Consider the following 19154-nt stretch of genomic DNA (forward strand, 5'->3'; position numbering starts at 1 on the left):
TTATGATAGGGGTTTGTTTACATGGTTCCTACAAGGTAGTTGCAGATGTGACTGCATCTTAGAGATACCTGAAATCTTTCAACAGGATCTGATCCAAAGGAAAAGTAAGTTATAATTTAGAGAGAGAGTGGAAAAAAAAAAAAAAATCAGACCTCCCCTTATGGTCTGAAGATGCAAACCCATAGGGGTTAGGAGGCTCACGTACCAAGTTTCATATTCTCATGGTGCCTCCAGCTGACTCACATACTCTGGGTACTGGGATAGCTGAAGAGCTGATGTGCTTGCGGGGTCCCCTGGCACTTGCAAGGTTGCCTGGCATTCAGGTGTGTTATGGCTGCTTATCTCACAGTGCAGCAGTAACAACGTTGATTGGAAGCGTACCGTGTGTAGGGACCACGTAAGAGGTTTACTTGAATTAATTCATTTAATTCTCACGGGACAACACTGTGAAGCAAGCACCACTGCTCCCATTTTACAAGGAGGCAGCTCCTTATAAGGAGGCTTCCAAGAGGCTCGGTAGCTCGCTCCGGAGCACACAAGGTAAACGGTAGAGCCTACAGGTGAACACAGGCCTTAATATTCGATACCTCCACGCTCTTAACCACCAAGCTGCCTCGCTGCAGTGTGTCCGTTATCCCTAGGTCAACCTGCCGGCTCTTACACATACAGTTCTAGGTGTCGTGCAATGTGACCCAAGAAGCCTTCCTGCCCCTTGTGGGCCGAATTCGGGTCCTCATCCCCGAGACGCGCTTCGCCCACCTGGGCAGGGCCGGGATCTGCCTGGTTGGACATCCCCCTGATCCCTCTCCTGGCCTGGGCCGGACTGGAACCCGACCAGGGACGGGCGGCAGGGTGCGCGGGGAGGGAGCCATCTCGCGGGCTGCGTTCGGCCCCCGCCCCCTGGCCGGGCCGAGGGGCGGGACTCGGGCCGCGCGGGCCCGGGAGCAGAAGCCGGCAGCGGGAAGCTACCGCCGTCCGGGCCGCTCTGGGAGAGGCGAGGCGAAGAGAGGCGGGGCGGGGCCGAGCGCAACGGGAAGGCGAAGCTGCGCGGGCCGGGAGCCGCGCTGCGCCAGCCGGGCTGCAGCTGCCGCGCACCAAGCGCTGAGATGGGGCTGGAGACCGAGAAGGCGGATGTCCAGCTCTTCATGGACGAGGACTCCTACAGCCGCCACAGCAGCGTAGATTACGCCGACCCCGAGAAGTTCGTGGATCCAGGCAGCGACCGAGATCCCCACCGGCTCAACTCGCATCTCAAGGTGAAGCCTGGGGCGGGCCCTACCCTGGACCTGAGGCTGACCCAAGTCCCCGCTAAGGCCTGGGAGTGGGGGTGCCCCCTCTAACTTGCTCCGACCCCAACTCCCACCCTCGCCACTGGGTCAGCGCCTCAGGGTACGGGATCCGGATTCCCTCTGTGGGGCCGCCTGAGTAGCCAGGAATTCTTAGCCAAATTCCTGTCCGCCCACCATGACCCTAAGAGAAGGTGGGGCACCGCAGCCAAGTCTTTCTTTCTTGCTTCTCCCACCCCGAGCTCTCCCGTATCCTGGAGAGGCAGGTTGGGCGACAGTTCAGGATCCCTGAGTCTTGTCTCCGCAGGTGGGATTCGAGGATGTGATTGCAGAGCCCGCGTCTACGCACTCTTCTGACAAAGTGTGGATCTGCAGCCACGCTCTCTTTGAAATCAGCAAATACGTGATCTACAAGTTCCTGACGGTGTTCCTGGCCATTCCCTTGGCTTTCGCTGCGGGAATTCTCTTTGCCATCCTCAGCTGTCTGCACATCTGGTGAGAAGGGGCACACTGGGGTGGGCCGGCTTTCTGAAACGTAGGAATGTTCTCTGCCACCTGCCCCCTGCCCTCCCCTTCTCCCAGGCCGGCTTGCAGGCGAAAGAAGGCGCATCATCTCTGAACGCAGTAGCAGAACTGGGAGGCCTTGAAGGGTAGTGTGCTTTCTTTAGAATTGTAGGTTGGGTTAGGAGTTTAAACAGAAGAAGGAAGGTCCCTCTGTCCACGGGTGTGATCTTCCTTCGAATGCTAAAGCCCAGCTGACTGTGGAGGTGGAGATCTGGAAGCCATGCTTCCAGCCACAGGCTGCTCTCTCATAGGGCCCTGTTTTGACTTGTGCCCATGGTTCTGGGCAGGGCTCTTATTTCTTTCATCACCTTTTATTCAGTCACCACCTGTGCTTGGGGTAAAACAAAAGAGATCTCTGAGCAGAATGCCAGTGACAGTATCATTGCAGAGGGATGTCAGACCTGGTTAAGCAGTGCTATGGAGAGGCGGCTCCAATCCTGTCACTGGCAAATGGCAAGGATGAGAACAGAGGAGAGGCAAGATGTGTGCAGTTAAGGTGAAGGGGTCCGCAGCACAAATGAATGAAACTCAAACTGCAGGATAATGAAATGAGAAGGCTTCCAAGTTACTTTTTCACCTATGAGGCACCAACAGGAGTGGCATCTAGTAAAAGGGGAAATAAATATAGAAACCTATTGGACATTTTGGGACATTTTGAGTAACTTTATTCACACATGAAATGCATCATAAAGCTATAGAGAACATTTCTAAGCGTTAAAAAATTTAAAAGGAAATGTCATATTTTACCAAGAAGTTTTGTTATTGTTGTTTTTAAAAATGTCCACTTTATTCTGAGAGGAAGAACATTCAGATTATCCCCTGTATGGCAACAATTGCCAAGCTTGTCTTTTAGGGCAGTCCTGCAGAAATGTATAACCCCAGATGTCTCCATGTCTTTCATAATCACTTTATATGGTATTGCCACACCCTAATACATGTTGTGTTCATTGTTAGAAGTTATGAAATTGTTCTCCATTCCCCTTTACCATCTGAATCAATTTCTTTAGTCAGTTAGCTAGCTAGTTAGTTCAACCAAGAAAGTTTATTGAGTGCTTAGTTTGTGCTGGGCACTGGGTCCAGAATGAATAAGATGCAAGATCTGCCTTCAGCTTACTCACAGCACATCAGGACAACTGGCTAGGTACAGAGGTGGCTGCTGAGGACAACCCAGCTAGATCTGTGGAGGAGGGAAGCACAGGGAAGGCTTTTAAAAAGAAAAGGGTCTACAAAGGCTTTTAAAGGATAAATTGAAGTTCACCCAATAAGTAAAGGATAAATAACAAACATCAATTTAATTTGATCACTAAAAACTGTAAACAATTAAACTATATTGAAAGTGCCAGAAAACTGCCAGAGGAATGAAAATCTTTGCCTGTTTACATGAGCAGATCAACAAAGGATATATATAGTTAAGCTTATATTTTGACATTAGCACATGAATTTTTTTTAAAGATGCCCAAGTCAGTGCATAAAATTTTGGATTCCTAATTGAATAAAACCAGTCATCTAAACTCTATGTCCATTTTCTCACCTTCCAAAATGTGAAAAACTGAATGACCACATAACATATTGTGAAATGTTGGCTATGAAGCTATTTGGAAACATAGAGTGCCAGTCAACAAAGCTAGGCTTTCCTAAAGCACTTGTGGAATAACTGACAACAAAAAGGTTTCCATTTACTAAATGGCAGAGAGATATAAGTAAAACTACAATTAACCAAATGATGCTTCTCTCCACCTGGCTCTCCTGAGAATGGGAGATGTTTTTTGTGTAGTGCTTCCAGAGGTGAATCATCAAACCGCTTCCTTTTCAGCCACAGAAAATGTATTACTTAACTATAGCTTATTTTTCAAATTACATTCATGTGGGACATAAATATTTAACTGTCATACATTTGTCATCAGGCAGCTGTGATTGCAAGTAGAGGAGTAACTTCAAACAAAAATGTTTAAAAGTTAGTTTATACCTTGATAAAATAGATTTATCATTAATGGATCACATTCCAGTGACACAATAAGACCAGATCAAGGAGAGGCCTTATAGAAGAGCAAACCCATTTGAGTAAACTTTTTTTCTTGGTGATCAAAGCTATGAAAATATGCAGTAATAAGTTCTTTGAACCACACTGCATGGTCACAATGGATCTGACTTTAGATTATTTAAACAAACAAACAACAAAAACAAAACACTCAGAACTCAGTCTGGTGATGCTGGATCCTAGGCCAGAAGTACAGGTCATTAGGGACCGGTGAATTGGTTTGAGTCCATACCATAAACTGAGGTATATGCCATTTGGCAACCACAGGTTATTGGTCATAAGTGGATCATACCAAAGAAATGTGGCTTGGACCCCTCTACCTTTTATTTTTGCTGGGATGCAATTCAAATAAATGGTCCAACTGATGGAAATTCAGTAGTAGCAGTCTCATTTCCCAGAAGACTTTTTAATACAGCAAATTGCTGTGACAAGGCAGTCTTATGGAACTATAGTTAATACAAAGCTAAACAAAAGTCCCAGTTCTAATGGATTTATTATCCAATGGATAAATATATAATCTTGCTAATTATAAGATTTATTTAAGCAATATTTGGTTGGTCACATAGAGCCCCAACCAAGTTTTGGGTCATTCCAAATTGCCTGGAGTTTCAGAAAGGAAACTAACTGGGATGTTGAGAACACAATTTAAGTTTGTTGTCAGTGGATCACTGGATCCTCTGATCCAAAGTGAGAGAACAACAACTTGAAGAAAATAAAATTAAAATGAGTTCACCACATCCTATGAACTGAGTCCTCAAATGTGGGCAATTGCACTTTGCTGCACTTTTGTCCTGTGTTTAATTCCCTCTTAGGACATGGAGATCTAAAGAGTTAGGGGAAAGAAAATTTCTCAGCCTAAGAAAGAATGGAAAGTGCATTATATTCTGAGGGAAGTGAATTTGGCTAGGAAGCTTTCCAAACTAAACTTAAGTCAAATTGAGATTATTTTGTCATAATTGTTTCATTATATATTCTGACTTCAAAATAGTTCTATTTATTATTCATTATAATGACAGCATCACATGGACCTGTCAGGGATGCATAATAAGTGTTAATCCTGATAGCTGGTCTATAAGATTTCCTATTCTTACTTTAATTTGTAGTGATTTGCCCAAGGCCACATATCAAGTGAGAAACATAATGGGATAAGAAGTTAAAAGTTGCTATCATTCAGGTTTCTGTTCAACTATGTAATTCTGAAACACCTAGTAATTAATTTTCTTTAAAAAATTGCTTCAAGTCTTTAGCATTGGAACAAAACACAAGATAAATATAATCTATGCAGGCAGTCAATATGAATAATTCAGTATTCTAAAAATATCTCAATCACTCAAATGCCTGATCTTCTCTTTACTTTGGGCTAAATACAACAGACCTTTATTTAAGTCACATTTTAATAGTAAACCAAGAAAATCAACCTTACTTCTTTGTGCCCACCCGAGTAATAATAAAAATTCTATTGAAGCCCTCCAACAATGCCTGAGAGTTCACAAACACTTTTGTGCCCAAAAAGCATTACTATGACAAAGAACATTATTCAGAGGACTACAGAAAAAATTAACCAGCCTGAGGAATATGAAAATATGTGGTTATCTTAAGAAAAGGCATAAAGAAAAAATAAATTTAGGATACTCTAGTTTTTCTTGTCTAAGAGTTCTGACATAATTGAAGGGCTCTTTTAACTGTACTACACAACCCTTTTCAGTGTGTGTAATTACTGTGGAAAATTAATAATATAAAGCATATGAGAATACTAAATTCACTTCAGCTCAAACATTTATTAAGGGTAAAGGATGTCCTAACTTAAAAAGCTTACATTCTAATAGGAAAGACAGAAATATAAGCAGTTAGCATCCATTATGATATCTTTTGGTGAATTTGAGGATTAAGAAGTTTGTTGCAGTACTTTAGACGCACAAAAAAGGGGTATCCAACCCAGCCTGGTCCAATGGGGAGGAAGTGGGATGAGACAACAGGAAAAGCTACCAGGAAGTAGGACCTCAGAGACATATGAAGATTTAGGCAGGTTAATGTTTAGGGGCAGAGATCAGGTATATAAATTTACTATTTTGTTTATCTTTTGCTTTACTATTTTAGATTGCCTGCTACCAATAGAAAGAATATTGGTGTTTATCATGTACATTCTTGTTTATTTTTTTTAAGCAACATATTTTCTGTGCATCTTATCATGATGTGGGTTACTGTTCATTTGTTTCAAATGCTTAATCCGGCTTAGGTGAACTGGGCCATTGTTATATCTTTTCATGCATATGCAATAGTCAGTGGCCTTATTTGGTAACACTAATAATCTTTACACATCTCTCTTCCTCCATTCCAGGATTATAATGCCTTTTGTAAAGACCTGCCTAATGGTCCTGCCTTCAGTGCAGACAATATGGAAGAGCGTGACAGATGTTGTCATTGCCCCATTGTGTAGGAGCGTAGGACGCAGCTTCTCTTCTGTCAGCCTGCAACTGAGCCATGACTGAATACTTGGACCCCAGGTCCAGAGATTTGGATACTGTAATACTTCTTTGTTGTTATAACATAAAGGCACTACTGTTCTGTTAATTCCCCAAATGTTCAAATTAAGAAAGCTATTAAGATGGGCAACCACATGTAGAAATGTTTATTTTCAGATCTTTTCAAATAATACTTTTCTATATTAAAAGCCAAGGATTTCATATCTAACTTTATAACCAGAATTACTCAGTAGGTTGGCAACACTTAATTTTGAAGGCAGACAGTTCTTGCTTTAGTATGTAAGTATACATTTTGTAATGATGAATCTATAATGATCAAGGGACATTTCTCTCAAACACTACAATAGTTTTGTGTACAACTGCTCATAAAAATATGGAATTTCTTATTTTTCTTTTACTTTGGAAGTAATACTTTTTAAATTACCTTTGCAGGTAAAGTCATGGGGATACTTAGAGATAAGATAATACAAAGATTCTAGAAATTACAGTAACAAAAGTATACAGTGATGATAGGGGCTCTCAAATATGATAAAACAAATGTGAAAATAGATTCATGAAAGTATGTTCCTTTAAATAGGGCATAGTTAACCTACAGGCATATTTAACAAGATGTTTCAATTTACTGTATATTTTGTACTTATTGTAAATGTTTCTCTAATCAGATTTAAAGAACTCATTATATTTGCTTTAAAGAACTCATTATATTTGTTATCTTGTTGAGCTAATATATAGGAGGAGTAAATGTGTCTTCCACAAGGAACTTCACTGGTGAGATTGCACTGTCTTGATTACATAAGCATATGCATCTTCTTTGGTAATAGAATGGAAAAGAGATATACAAGGCTTTTCTTTCTAACTTTTCCAAGCAAAATCCTGAAGTGTTTTATGGCTGATGTTTATCTGGCTGTGATCTTAATACAAACCCAACTGATATTTCATCTAGGAGATGCTTTCTGTCTTGTAATTAGAAATTAAACCTGTATTCTGCATTCCTATTAATGTTTCGCTTTACCTTCAAGTAATATTGCTGCTATTTAATAACATTTTAAAATAAAGGCTATTTCTGACACTTAAGTACAATTTCAACTACAGTAATTCACGTAGTAATTTCAGGAGAGTTGTCAATTTACTGGGTCCATGCTACTGAGCTACGTATATATAAATTAAAAACTAACAGCTGCAAACTTTCAAGATGTTATCTAATATGAGTCTTGTTACACAGTATAAAATTATTCTTATTATTTTTGAACTGTAGAGTCCTATTTCAGTGTTATGAGTCACTGTTGTTTTAAAAATCTCTATTGCAAAATGATAGGCATGTACAAAAGATGTCTCTGATGTGAGTGGTTAACTATAATTTGCATATCTTAAAAGTGTATAAATGCTCAAATTTCAGAATTACTATTAGAACTCGGACTAACATTCCTTTGAATATCTTCATAGAGGACAACTCCTCATTCAATGAAGATTAATTTTATTTTCCCAAATTCTAAGGCTGGTGAATATACAGGATGACTGTACTGGAATACTATTGGGGACCAAAGCAAATGAATGATCAGATTATGAAACTCATATCCTTTTGAAGGTAGCTACAAAAGAGATTTTTTCAAAGCTGCCTTAGGCCATTCATGCTTAGAAAATACTCTCATGATCATTAACTTCAAGCATTACTACTCATTTGACTATATAGATGTTACTATATAGTTAAAAAGGTCAATAAGTCTCATGACTTTATACCTTATATTTAAGATGTTTTTAAAAAATATTTGGATATGTTGATTGGGCAAATGTATTTGATCAATAAAATATCTATTTAAATAAATCATGAGCTTCTATCTTCTAGTTATTGGTAAGTTTTAAAGCCAAAATATATACACAGTCATATAACAAAACCTATTAACTTGCAAAACGTAGAATATGTGATTTCCTTATTTCTGAATAACATTGATCATTTTCAAAATAACTTTTTATTGAGATTTGCCATTAACTATTTTATTTGAAAGATTGAAATTTTGTACCAAGTGAATCCAGGTTTCATGTGCAAATATGCTGGTTCTTTTATTTGGGGGTAGGGAAGAGGTGGGTGATGATGGGACTTTCCCAGTATCCATAATAAACTTTTTAAAAACTCATAAAATGTGTTTATTGCTTTTACTACATGTCAAACTCATCAATAAAGAACATTTTAAAACTAATTTTTCCTTATTTAAAAAACTCATAATATATAAAAATACATGAGTTATTGCTTATTCAGGAATGTATTTGTGGAAAATTACAAGATTGGTAATTTAACTTTTTTGTTTTCCCAGCATTTAAGAGGTTCCCTATAAACATTTCTATCATTTGATGAATATGATAGAATAGCATGTTCTTAAACCAACCATACTTCATATTCTTCATGAAATAAAGTATCTTGCTAATGCTAAATAAACTCATATTTCTGTTTTCAATTTTTTAAATAAGAAAACAATATAAGTCACATGTTCTTGGATACCAGTACCATGAAGCCAGACCAGAGTCCAAAATTATTTTTGGAAAGTCAATATGTGAAAAGTAGTTGCTGATATTGGCATAGATTTTCTTGTTGTTAGTTAATCTGGAAAAATGACCAATCTCCAATAATAAAACATGCGTTTAGCTTTTTAAAGTGCTCTTTAAAGTTGTGAAGAACTTAAAAGTCCCTCTTTTCAATAGTTGTCTACATCCCATGAATTTATTTAAATACCTTTCTTGGGAAGCTGTTGGAGTTTAGTGAAAAGAGCCCTGCCCTCCAGGTCAGGCATCTGGATTCCTGTCTCAGCACTGCCATTACTGAGGTGTCTCACCTCCTGCAAATGGTTTAATCTCAAGGTCTCAGTTTTCTTATCTTTAATGAGAGGATTAGACTCAAGGATCTCTTAGGAGCGTCCCATCTCATTGTTTCCTGTGACTTCTGTAGAATGAAGACTTGGCTATGTACATGCATGTATATGCAATCTTGCTGTTCAGTCCAGGAATTTTTTTAAAGGCATTTTTTTAAAATCATGAATATTTTATCAATTAAAGGACTGGCATACTATAAACACAGGAATTAATGCATTCACTTTTCACAGTTCTGTTGATTATGAGACTGTATGTGGCTTTGATTCTTCATGACAGGGATTCCTAGATTTACAACAATTCTAAGTCTTTATTATTGTGACAGTTTCCCTCCAATAATATGTTACTCTATTTTAAATTAATTACAATTTATTTTATTTATAGATTTTTCTACCCAAATCACTGCTATACCACCATAATCACGGCCATCTTCATCTTTTGCCTACCTAGTTGCCACAGCCTCTTAACTGGTCTCACTCCCAGCTTCAATATGATCTTTTCCAATCCATCTTCCCCTTCAAAAAAGAAGTGATCTCATGAAGACTCCATGTCATTCCCCTGCTTAAACTATCAATTATATGCCATTGCCCTTAGAATAAAATCCAAACTCTTGAGCAGTGTTCACAAGGCCTTCACTATCAACCCACTGTTGTCTTCAGCAACTATCTTCTGCAGCCCTCACTGAAGTGCCCAGCCCTCTCCTGTCCATGGCAGCATCACTCTTCCCCTCATGGCCTGTCTAACCCTTCCTGTTTCCAGAACCCCACCACATTAAGTGCTTCTTCTATGTCTTCATATAAAATCTTGCACAAACCCCTATTATCACTTACCACATGGTAAAACTAACCCTGTTAAATAACCCCACTAGACTGCTGGTTAGGTCTTTGAGAACCAAAAATATGACTTCATCTTTGTTTCCTGGGGTTCTAAAATGGTGCCAAGCACTTAGTGAGGTCAATCAATATTTTCTGAATGAACAACTACATGAATAAATAATTGAAGAAAATTTGGGATGATTGCAGAGCTGGAGTGGGAATCACATTTTGACATCATAATTTTCTTCATTTGCATGAGGGGTTTGAAAAGTACTGATCCTAATAAGATTTTCCTTCTCGTCATTTTCTCACTCATGAATCATTAAGTTGGGAAAATGAAAATGTATGTAAAGCATATCAAGTATATTTCATCTTTTGGGGTAATGCCTATCTTTACTCTCAATTTTCTTGCCTGAAATTTATTTTCACGGCTTCAGGGGTAGGAAATGCTAGTACTTAAAACTGGTTTGGAAACATTCTCTCTGGCATTTTAGAATGTTGCTATTTCTTTTACTATCCTATTTCCCATTTTGAAATTTATACTAAAACATTGTTTTTATCGAGTTTTACATTTTAGAAAACACAGTCCCATACACTGTCTCATTTGAATCCAGGACAAATTAAATAGCATAGTGGAGAAATCACATAAATAATGGCTCAGTTTCTTTAGCTTGCAATTTCATCATTTTTGAATGTTTACTTAAGATAACAAAAGCTTAAAGAATTTTTACAAGATTACATATTACTTTCAGATAAAAAAAAAGTAGGTAGTGTTGCAATGAAAATGTTGCACCACTAATGCAACTTATCATAAATCAGGATTTGGTATATTTCCTTCCTTCACGGTATATGTGTATGTAGGGAGGACAAGAGAAGGAATTGAAGGAGGAGGGAGCAGAAGATAAGGATATACTAGATATCTAGGTTATATGTTTTAGGAATAAAAATAATTTCGGCTTCCATAGCTAATCTTCCCAATTTCTTCTCCCTGTTTACTGCCAAATGAGCAAAAGAAGGCACCTGTTGTATTTTAAAACCATTTTTGCACCCACTCTTCAGCTTCTTTCTTCAGACTATATCTGAACTGCTCCCACTGCAGCCTTACACCTTGATGCTTGTTTAAATGAATGATACCTTTGGGTGAGGTAACATTTCAGTCTACTAGTAGACATCCATTACTTCACTGTGAATGGATGATCTGAGAAGGGGATGCTGAAAACTATATAAGGGGCCCTAGCATGAGGGCCTTGAGTGGAGTGCCACCTGAGAGCATCTTACACTGATTAAAAGACACGCCACCAAAGTGAAAGTCAAGACAGAAAAGGGAGAACAGGAGGCTCCAATGACACAATCTTTACCCTTCACAGTTTTGCTTTTGGACACCTCTGTTCAAACCCCTAGCGAAGGGGTCTGAACAGGGTGGAAGGAGTTGAAGTCAGCTAAGACCATAAAGGAAAGTTCCTTATGTTTTGTTAAATGAAAAGGGCCTTGGGAGGGGGCATGAGGGCTCTCCTAGAACCCTGTGCCCTAAAGAAAATGGCAGAAGAGCAAAAGTTAAAATGAAAACTGTACTACAACTTGTGACCATCTGTCTCTCTTCCACCTCACCTCTCTGTGCTGTTGACTGTTGCCGTGTATCTGTGGCAAAGAAAGAAGACCATGCAGCAGTCAGAGAAATCAGAGGACACCACTTCAACAATTATCCAAAAATAGGACAGACACCTATCTGCCTGCACTTGGACGTGTCAGGTCATTCAGCTTGGCTGCACAGCTGGAGAAGTTGTTTTGCCATTATAGGAAAAGGTAGGGGTGGAGAATGATGAAAGAAAGGAAGAGACATGACTCAGAGTGGGAAAGAGCACGTAACCAAGGGCAAATATTTCTCCCAGACATAAATGGTTCAGGAAGAGATAGGAGCTACAGGTCATCTTTGGAGCATTCTTTTCTCTCCCTGCCTCTGAGTAGCTTGTCATCGAGCACCTGCCAGTAACAAAAGGGGAGAGAAGGGCAGGAGGCAGGACCTGCCTCTAACTGAATGGCACACCAGTTCCAGCCAAGTGCTGGCTCAGCTAACTGGGACAGTGAAACAAGGAGTCATTTGGAAAGTTGCAGGGATAAACACAGCATTTCCCAGGGAGGCAGGTGGCAAAGATAACATGTTTCTTTTACTGAGGAGGACACCGGTTGGAATCCTTCATGCATTACAACAGTGGGAGAATCCTGATCTCTGGTACAAATAATAACATTTCCATTTGTTAAGCATTTATTACTTGCTGGGCATTTATTTAATCTGCACAATAACTCTATGATGTGGGTTCTATTATTGTTTTTCAGATGAGAAAACTGATGTCCTTAAGTTGAAGAATTTTCCCAAGATCACATGGGAGTCAAGATCTGGGCCAAGAGAGTCTGACACCAGAGTTCAGGCTCTTAATCACTACAGAGATTATCGGCTATTTCTAGGATGTGGGTATGGCTGTTCTAATGACTAATTCTGCCTTCCGACCAAAATCTTCTTTTTTATTCATTGTTCAGTCATGTCACCTTTCCTGCTATGAGAAGCACCTTTTTTCTTTCCTTTCTCCCATAAATGGAGTCAGTACAAAGTCCTCAGTGGTGGGAGCGCCCTACAACCTGGTATCTGGGCTCCCTGTACCTTCCTCACTCTGCCCCCTTCTGATCCCTGAGCCCTCCCCCAGCCCTATTCTCTACTTTCCTGAGCACACCATTTCCTTCCCTGTATGATCTGTGCCCTAGGCCCTAACACTCCAGCTAATGTCAGAAAAATATCTTCCAGGAACTTCCCTGGCAGTCCAGTGGTTAAGACTTCGCCTTCCAATGCAGGGGGTGTGGGTTCTATCCCTGGTCAGGGAGCTAAAATTTCACATGCCCCAGGGCCAAAAAAACAAGACATAAAACAGAAGCAATATTGTAACAAATTCAAATAAAGACTTTAAAAATGATCCACACCAAAAAAAAAATCTTAAAAAAAATTTTTTAAAAAGAAGATTATCTTTCACATGCTATTATTCCCATGTTTTATAAATTTCATAAAATTGTACTACCTTTAACAAAAACTTTCTTATTATGTATCAGAAACACAATGATGATCTTTCTCCTCAATACTAAACACCTAGACATGTAAAATTTTAATAATTACAGTAATAATTTCTCGTTAGGCTAAGCATATACCTTTCGAGATAGGGGCCATATTTCATATCTTCATTTGGTTGGAAATTTCTTATCAGTTTGCACAGCTTTTAGTATGTTATCCAATCCTATTGTCATTTATTTTACCTTGAAAATTCCAGGGAAAACCATATATAATTTTATTTTCCTCCAATAAGATAATTTGCTCATGAGAAATTTTAAAAACAGAAAAACCAGATTGGCGTATACAATCATATTAATGGCTTGGTTGTATATTGTCATACTGCTTTTCAATAGGCTTGTACAATTTACAATTGCAATAGCAGTGTATGTGTCTCCACACATTATCAGCATTCATGTGTATATATGTATATCAGTAAAAGTTACATATATATGTAATTTTTACTAAGATATTAGGTGGTATTATAGAACAACATTATAGTATTCCATTTTGCACACATAAAATTTTAACAAACATTTTTCTACAGTGATAACTCATATTGTGATCCCCACACTCATTTTCCCCTAATTTTTCATTCACTTTAATATAGTAATGCTGTCTGTGCTTTGCAATAACAGTTATGCTGAACACCTATCATAGGGCATGGTGTTTATATTTCCCACTATTGGCAATGGCGAGCAGAGATCCACCCACTCTTCTGCTCTTCCTTCCCTCTTTCTCCTCCTCTTTGCTCTCATCCAGTCCAATGAACTGAATATTTTAGATGGCTTTGAAGGGTGAAGGCTTACAATGTTTTGCTATGAGACAAAGAAAAACTCAGTGGATCACACATGATCTTGATTTCTTTAGAACTCTGTCTTAAATGATCTCACAAAGTTTAATATTCTTTCTGATTGAAACTTTGCAAATAGTGCACCAAAATAAAGAAATCACCAAATGAACATGTCTGCAAAAACAAACATTTTTTACATACATATTTTCTCACAAAGCAGTTGTGGTAAACTAGTCAATATCATAATAGGGAGCCATATGGAAAATGAGAAGTCATCACACTGGAATATATATAAAGCGTAAGATACAAGCAAGCCTTCCTTCCCAGTTTAGATATGACTGTGTTGAGGCAGTCACAGAAATAGCACACATTATTTAGGGTTAGGTAATATAAACTAAATGAAATCTCCACAGAGTATCTAGCATATTCGATCAATTTCATGGTAGCCTCCGTGTGCAGGGGCCATGAAGAGGGCGGAAGGGGTGAGGGAGGGCCATGATCAAAGCATTGGAAATAAAATATCAAAAAAAAAATTTTATCGTATAGAAAAAACAAGTGAGCAATCAACTGAATTATTTATGTACATTTTATTTAGACAAGAGAAAGATCTTATGAAGATTATAAATTTGAAAATAGACCCCTGAAAAAGAGCCAGAGTTGTTGATATTATTTATTCTAAAGGTGAGTAAAGGGCCACATAAAAGATGAAAAATATTGTACAAAGAACGATTTTATTAAAACTATTTTTTTTCTGAGAGAGAGAAAGACTAAGTGGGGTCATCTTAAGTGATAATTTTATTAGAGTAGGCACATGCAAAAAGAATTGTGATCCTAAATATATTGAACAAGAGGAAATGGCAAAAAAGATCATAAACTACTTTTCATGTTAGAACTTTTGGAATGATGAGACAGATCAGATGCAGGCAGTCTCTATGCTGCATGATGAACTAGGGATTCATGTAAAGATTTCCATGATTTCATGATTCTTAGAGTTGAAGAAATATTCAGAATTGGAAAGGAAAATCCTCCCAGTCTTAAAATCTTCAATGAAGTTGGCCCAGCATGACACGCTTCTAGTGCAGGGTGGGTTTGGGCTACTTTGAAGCCCTCCCTAAGGCCAGTGCTGCCTCAGCTCTTGCCACAGCCAACACGTTTTGGGTGTGGCTAATGGGAGAATTTAATACAGCTCAACTCCTTTCGTAGCAAACAAACAAACAAACAAAGCAAAAAAAGAAACCAACAACAACAACAACAAAAACCCATCCTGGCTGCTGTCCAGTTTGTAATTCCTGATTTCACATCCCAAGAAGACTTCAGTTTATAGAAATGCAAAGAACTGCCAGTTCCCTGTAAGCAACTTGGACAACTTAGCCTGTAGGGTTTCCCCTTAAATGATGCTTCCTTCAATTTCCTTCAAATATTTCTTTAATAGTATGTTACTTCCTTTTCGGAGTTGGGATTCCCTGTAAGGCATCCAGGCTGCCTTACTACTGCTCTTCCTATGATGATGTACAAGCTCTGTTATGCATGTATTTGTGGAGGTTTTTCTTCATCCGTGGTTCTTATATATGAGGATTTTTTGTTTTGTTTTTTAGTTTATTTGCTGACATAACTTCTGCCTTTTTTTTCATTTTCCCAAGACTGAATGATTATTTAATAAAAAGCATTCCACACTGTATAGAAACCAACACTCTCTCCCATAATTCTGTGTATATGGGACTACAGAAATGTCACTGTCCCTGTCCCACATCTTCAAATTGACATTCTCAGGTCACAACAATAAGTCTTCCTAAAGGGGACCTTCTGGAAAAACAAGCTATTTCCTCGGCTCATATTTCCCTCTTTTTGTAGCAGGCACCAGCCATCTATCCAAGAAGTATATATTGGGGAGTAAGGAGGGCATCCATCAGCAAGCCCACAGCTGTTGACAGCCATAAGATTAGAGACAAGCACAAAGGGATAGATCAACACACTGGCAAAAAAATCCTGTGACAGCTAGGGAATAACTCATTTCATTCATAGGGGAAACCCCACCGTTTGGTGCAAGGACATTGATGAGGTAGGCCACTGAGTTACAGAGCCACAAAGAAATGATGTCACCTAGGAGGCGAGGAATAACACCCACAAAAATCCTAGTATGTCCTCTTCCTGATAGATAGTTACTATGGAGTCACAAAGTCCATGGTACTTGGATTCTCTGCCAATGAATTGTACCATAGATCTCAGGGTGCTCACGTGAAAGGGATGAGTGATGAGAGGAGCAGCAGAAGAAGCCATCATCTCTCCAGTTGTCTCCTTGATAACTCGGTCAGAGATGAAACTTCTTTCTGTACATTTCCAAATCATGACTCCTCAACCTTGTCACACTACTGGTAATGTTGTAAAACTTTACCATGGACCACAGTTCCAAGGACCCCTGAACACAGTCTTGGAGTTAAGCCTGTGCACAACCCATACTTTCCATGGATGTTTGCAATGTGCTGAGCCTAACAAAAAAGACCAGGAAGCTGACATACTTGCCGCCCCTAAATATTTCGTCCAACTGTTGGAGGAAGAGGCTCATATCCCACCTTCACATACAAGAGCGGCTGGGACAGGATGGTGAGACGAGAGCCCAGGAGCACCTGACTGGTAGCGTCCGCCATGATGGCACCCACTGAGGGACATACAGACTGAGCCACCAAGCAACGGAGCCTGTCTGGGATCATGTGCCAGGGCCACAGGGTTCACTGGCCCACCCTCGTGTGCGCACACTCACTCCCTGCCCAGCTTCTGCCTAACACCTCCCTAACACCTTCAGAGAATAAGCATTTTCAAGTTTCCTCTAGAATGCTGCTTTTCAAAGTTTAATGTGCATACGAATAACCTGGCAATCTTGTTAAAATGCAGATTCTAATTCAATAAATCTGGGATTGGACCTGAGATTCTGGTTTATAACAAGCTTCCAGCTGATGCTGCTGGTGAGGCTGCAGGTCCCTTTGGGTAGCAAGGCCCTAGTAATTAGCTTGAGTAAGACATGGAGAGAGATGAAGATGAAGTAGCTAAAGACAGAGAAAAGAAGAAACTGAAAGAGAGATTATTTGACCCTCTGAAAAGATTCTAGGGCTTAACTGGTGGCGCAGTGGTTAAGAATCTGCCTGTCAATTCAGGGGACGCTGGTTCGAGCCCTGTCCGGGAAGATCCCACATGCCCCAGAGCCACAACTACTGAAGCCCCCGGGCCTAGAGCCCGTGCTCCTCAGCAAGAGAAGCCACCGCAATGAGAAGCCCGTGCACGGTAACGAAGACCCAACACAATCAAAAAAGAAAAAAGAAAAGAAAGATTCTACAGTCTGTCCCATAACTATAATCCCCCATACTAGGTTTAAAACACATTCACATTCCCTCTGAAGTAAGTTGAACTGATTGACAGCAAAGCCAGCAGTGCCGAATTAAACCCATCCTCCAGTATGTACAAAAGCTCATGTTACAGACCAAAATTTTCCCTGGAATTGGTTAAAAAAAAAAAAAACCTTCAATATACTCAATATATAATTATAAGAAAGTAAAGTTCTCTATAAAGACCAGACCACTTAATAAATGGTCAATATGAACTGATATATACTTTTTGAAGAGTGAAATATTTTATGATTAAGCATTGTTGCCTCAAAGGGAGTGGTTGTAGACATAAATTTCCCCCAGGTAAAAGCAACTCCTGGTAAATAGTTTATTTACTAGGGAAAGGGCCAAAAGGAAAGAGAGTTTCCTTTGTTAAATAATGGAGCTCTGACAAAGCCAGATGGGTTGGTTACAAAACAAAGGGCTTTTGTAAAGGACTCCTCCCAAATATTTACATTAACTTAAGAAAAATATGAAAGTTTTACAGTGTATATCTCCTTATAATTTCATGGTAGTATTCAGGGACTACTACCATTTTTGTTCTTCATCACTTCATTAAAATAGAATTTTTAAATTAATTATTTGTTAAAATAAAATATGTGATGTTCTAAATTTAGATTTACTTGTAGGCTGTTCAAACACTCTACTAGTATACTATAAAATGCCATTTATCTCAGATATATATTATATTACATTATACATTATATTACATTTTGTTGTCCTATTAGGTTTGCTGAGAGTTAGTCACACTTTGAATAAGATTTATGGAGTTTCCATATTTATAAAGGGTGATCAGAATTTTGTTTCACTTGAATAGAAGGAAATGTAGTCATCGTCCACATATCTAAAATTCTGCTTCTCTCAACTAGATGTTATGTAGCAATCTGGCTCACCACTTGACACCAATTTTTCTGAAACATTGCTATGCCCGAGCCTCATATTAAACATTTTCAATCTTGGGTTAGTTAGGACTGTAATTAGCATTACTTTTATTATTTATATAAATCTACCTAGGTAAAAAACAAAATGAGCCAAATGTTGAAATTTTTACCTCTCTTTTCACGTTTTCTGAACATATTATTCCTTGATTATATCAGTGTTTGGACTAAGACTTCCTCTCTTTAATAAATGTTGGAACAATTATTTTGGTAGGGCTATTATCCAGTTATTAAAATAGTCAAGGTAGGTAGAGCACTGCTATCATGATGAAATGATGAACTGAACCTGGAATTTTAGCACAAATAAGAAAGAATTCAATGTGATTTGTGTTTGCTTACATTTAGCATTTTCTCAATATTTAGATTTACTTGTATGCTGACAAATCAGATTGTATTATGATTTTGTTTTTAATGTAATTTATGGGGGAAAAACTCAAGGAAAAATTTACATATAAAAGAAAAAGGAAGTCTGTAGATTTTGAATACCTACTCTTAGAGACAAAATTTCGCTGCATTTTCAAGGAAAAATCACAAGTTTCATCATATTGAGTTCTAAATCCGGAACAATAATAATGACGATGACAATAAGATGGCCTAATTTTTGAAAGTAAGGTAGATTGTCAGCTGCTTTGAAAATCATATTCTGCTTAAAGCCAAGAGAATTTATTTTGTGACCTGCTGGGCCCCTTGATCTGAGGCCCTCTGTCAAGCATTGTATTTGAGAATCCTCATATAGAAAATTTGCATTTAATGTAAGATTAAGAGATTTAGTTATTGTTGTTACCAACTGTTTAATACAAAGATTTTTAAAACATATGTAAAGCTTTCTGAGAATGAAATAAAAGATAGCAAAGGGTATATCGCAGAAATTAGATTAAAACGTGAAAAATTGAAAGCCAGTCGCTGAAGA

General features: G+C 38.6%; 1 protein-coding gene, 1 long non-coding RNA gene and 1 pseudogene across 4 annotated transcripts in view; 1 reads left to right on the forward strand and 2 right to left on the reverse strand.

Moving 5' to 3' along the window:
- The window catches only part of LOC137229220 (uncharacterized), a 379962-nt gene that overhangs the window by 217564 nt on the left and 143244 nt on the right, over nt 1-19154 (reverse strand). The gene's annotated exons all lie outside the window — the stretch shown is intronic.
- CAV2 (caveolin 2) lies at nt 947-13080 on the forward strand. Of its 2 annotated transcripts, none has more exons than XM_067746796.1 (3): nt 947-1256; nt 1594-1781; nt 12380-13080. In XM_067746796.1, coding segments are annotated over exons 1-3 (339 nt in total). In that variant the 5' UTR covers nt 947-1106; the 3' UTR covers nt 12381-13080. The 2 variants fall into 2 exon arrangements, with proteins under 2 accessions (XP_067602897.1, XP_067602896.1); XM_067746795.1 differs by lacking the exon at nt 12380-13080 and adding an exon at nt 6227-8193 and having other exon boundaries at nt 955-1256.
- On the reverse strand, nt 15456-16495 carry LOC137229215 (mitochondrial carrier homolog 2-like; annotated as a pseudogene).

This window comes from Pseudorca crassidens, chromosome 8 (genome assembly GCF_039906515.1).
Source record: "Pseudorca crassidens isolate mPseCra1 chromosome 8, mPseCra1.hap1, whole genome shotgun sequence".
NCBI classification, from domain to species: domain Eukaryota; kingdom Metazoa; phylum Chordata; class Mammalia; order Artiodactyla; family Delphinidae; genus Pseudorca; species Pseudorca crassidens.

Coding starts and splice junctions, on each gene's coding strand:
- CAV2 (XM_067746795.1), top strand. CDS start 1,107: ATGGGGCTGGAGACCGAGAAGGCGGATGTCCAGCTCTTCATGGACGAG. Junction 1,257..1,593: donor GGCTCAACTCGCATCTCAAG/GTGAAGCCTGGG, acceptor TTGTCTCCGCAG/GTGGGATTCGAGGATGTGAT. Junction 1,782..6,226: donor CTCAGCTGTCTGCACATCTG/GTGAGAAGGGGC, acceptor CCTCCATTCCAG/GATTATAATGCCTTTTGTAA.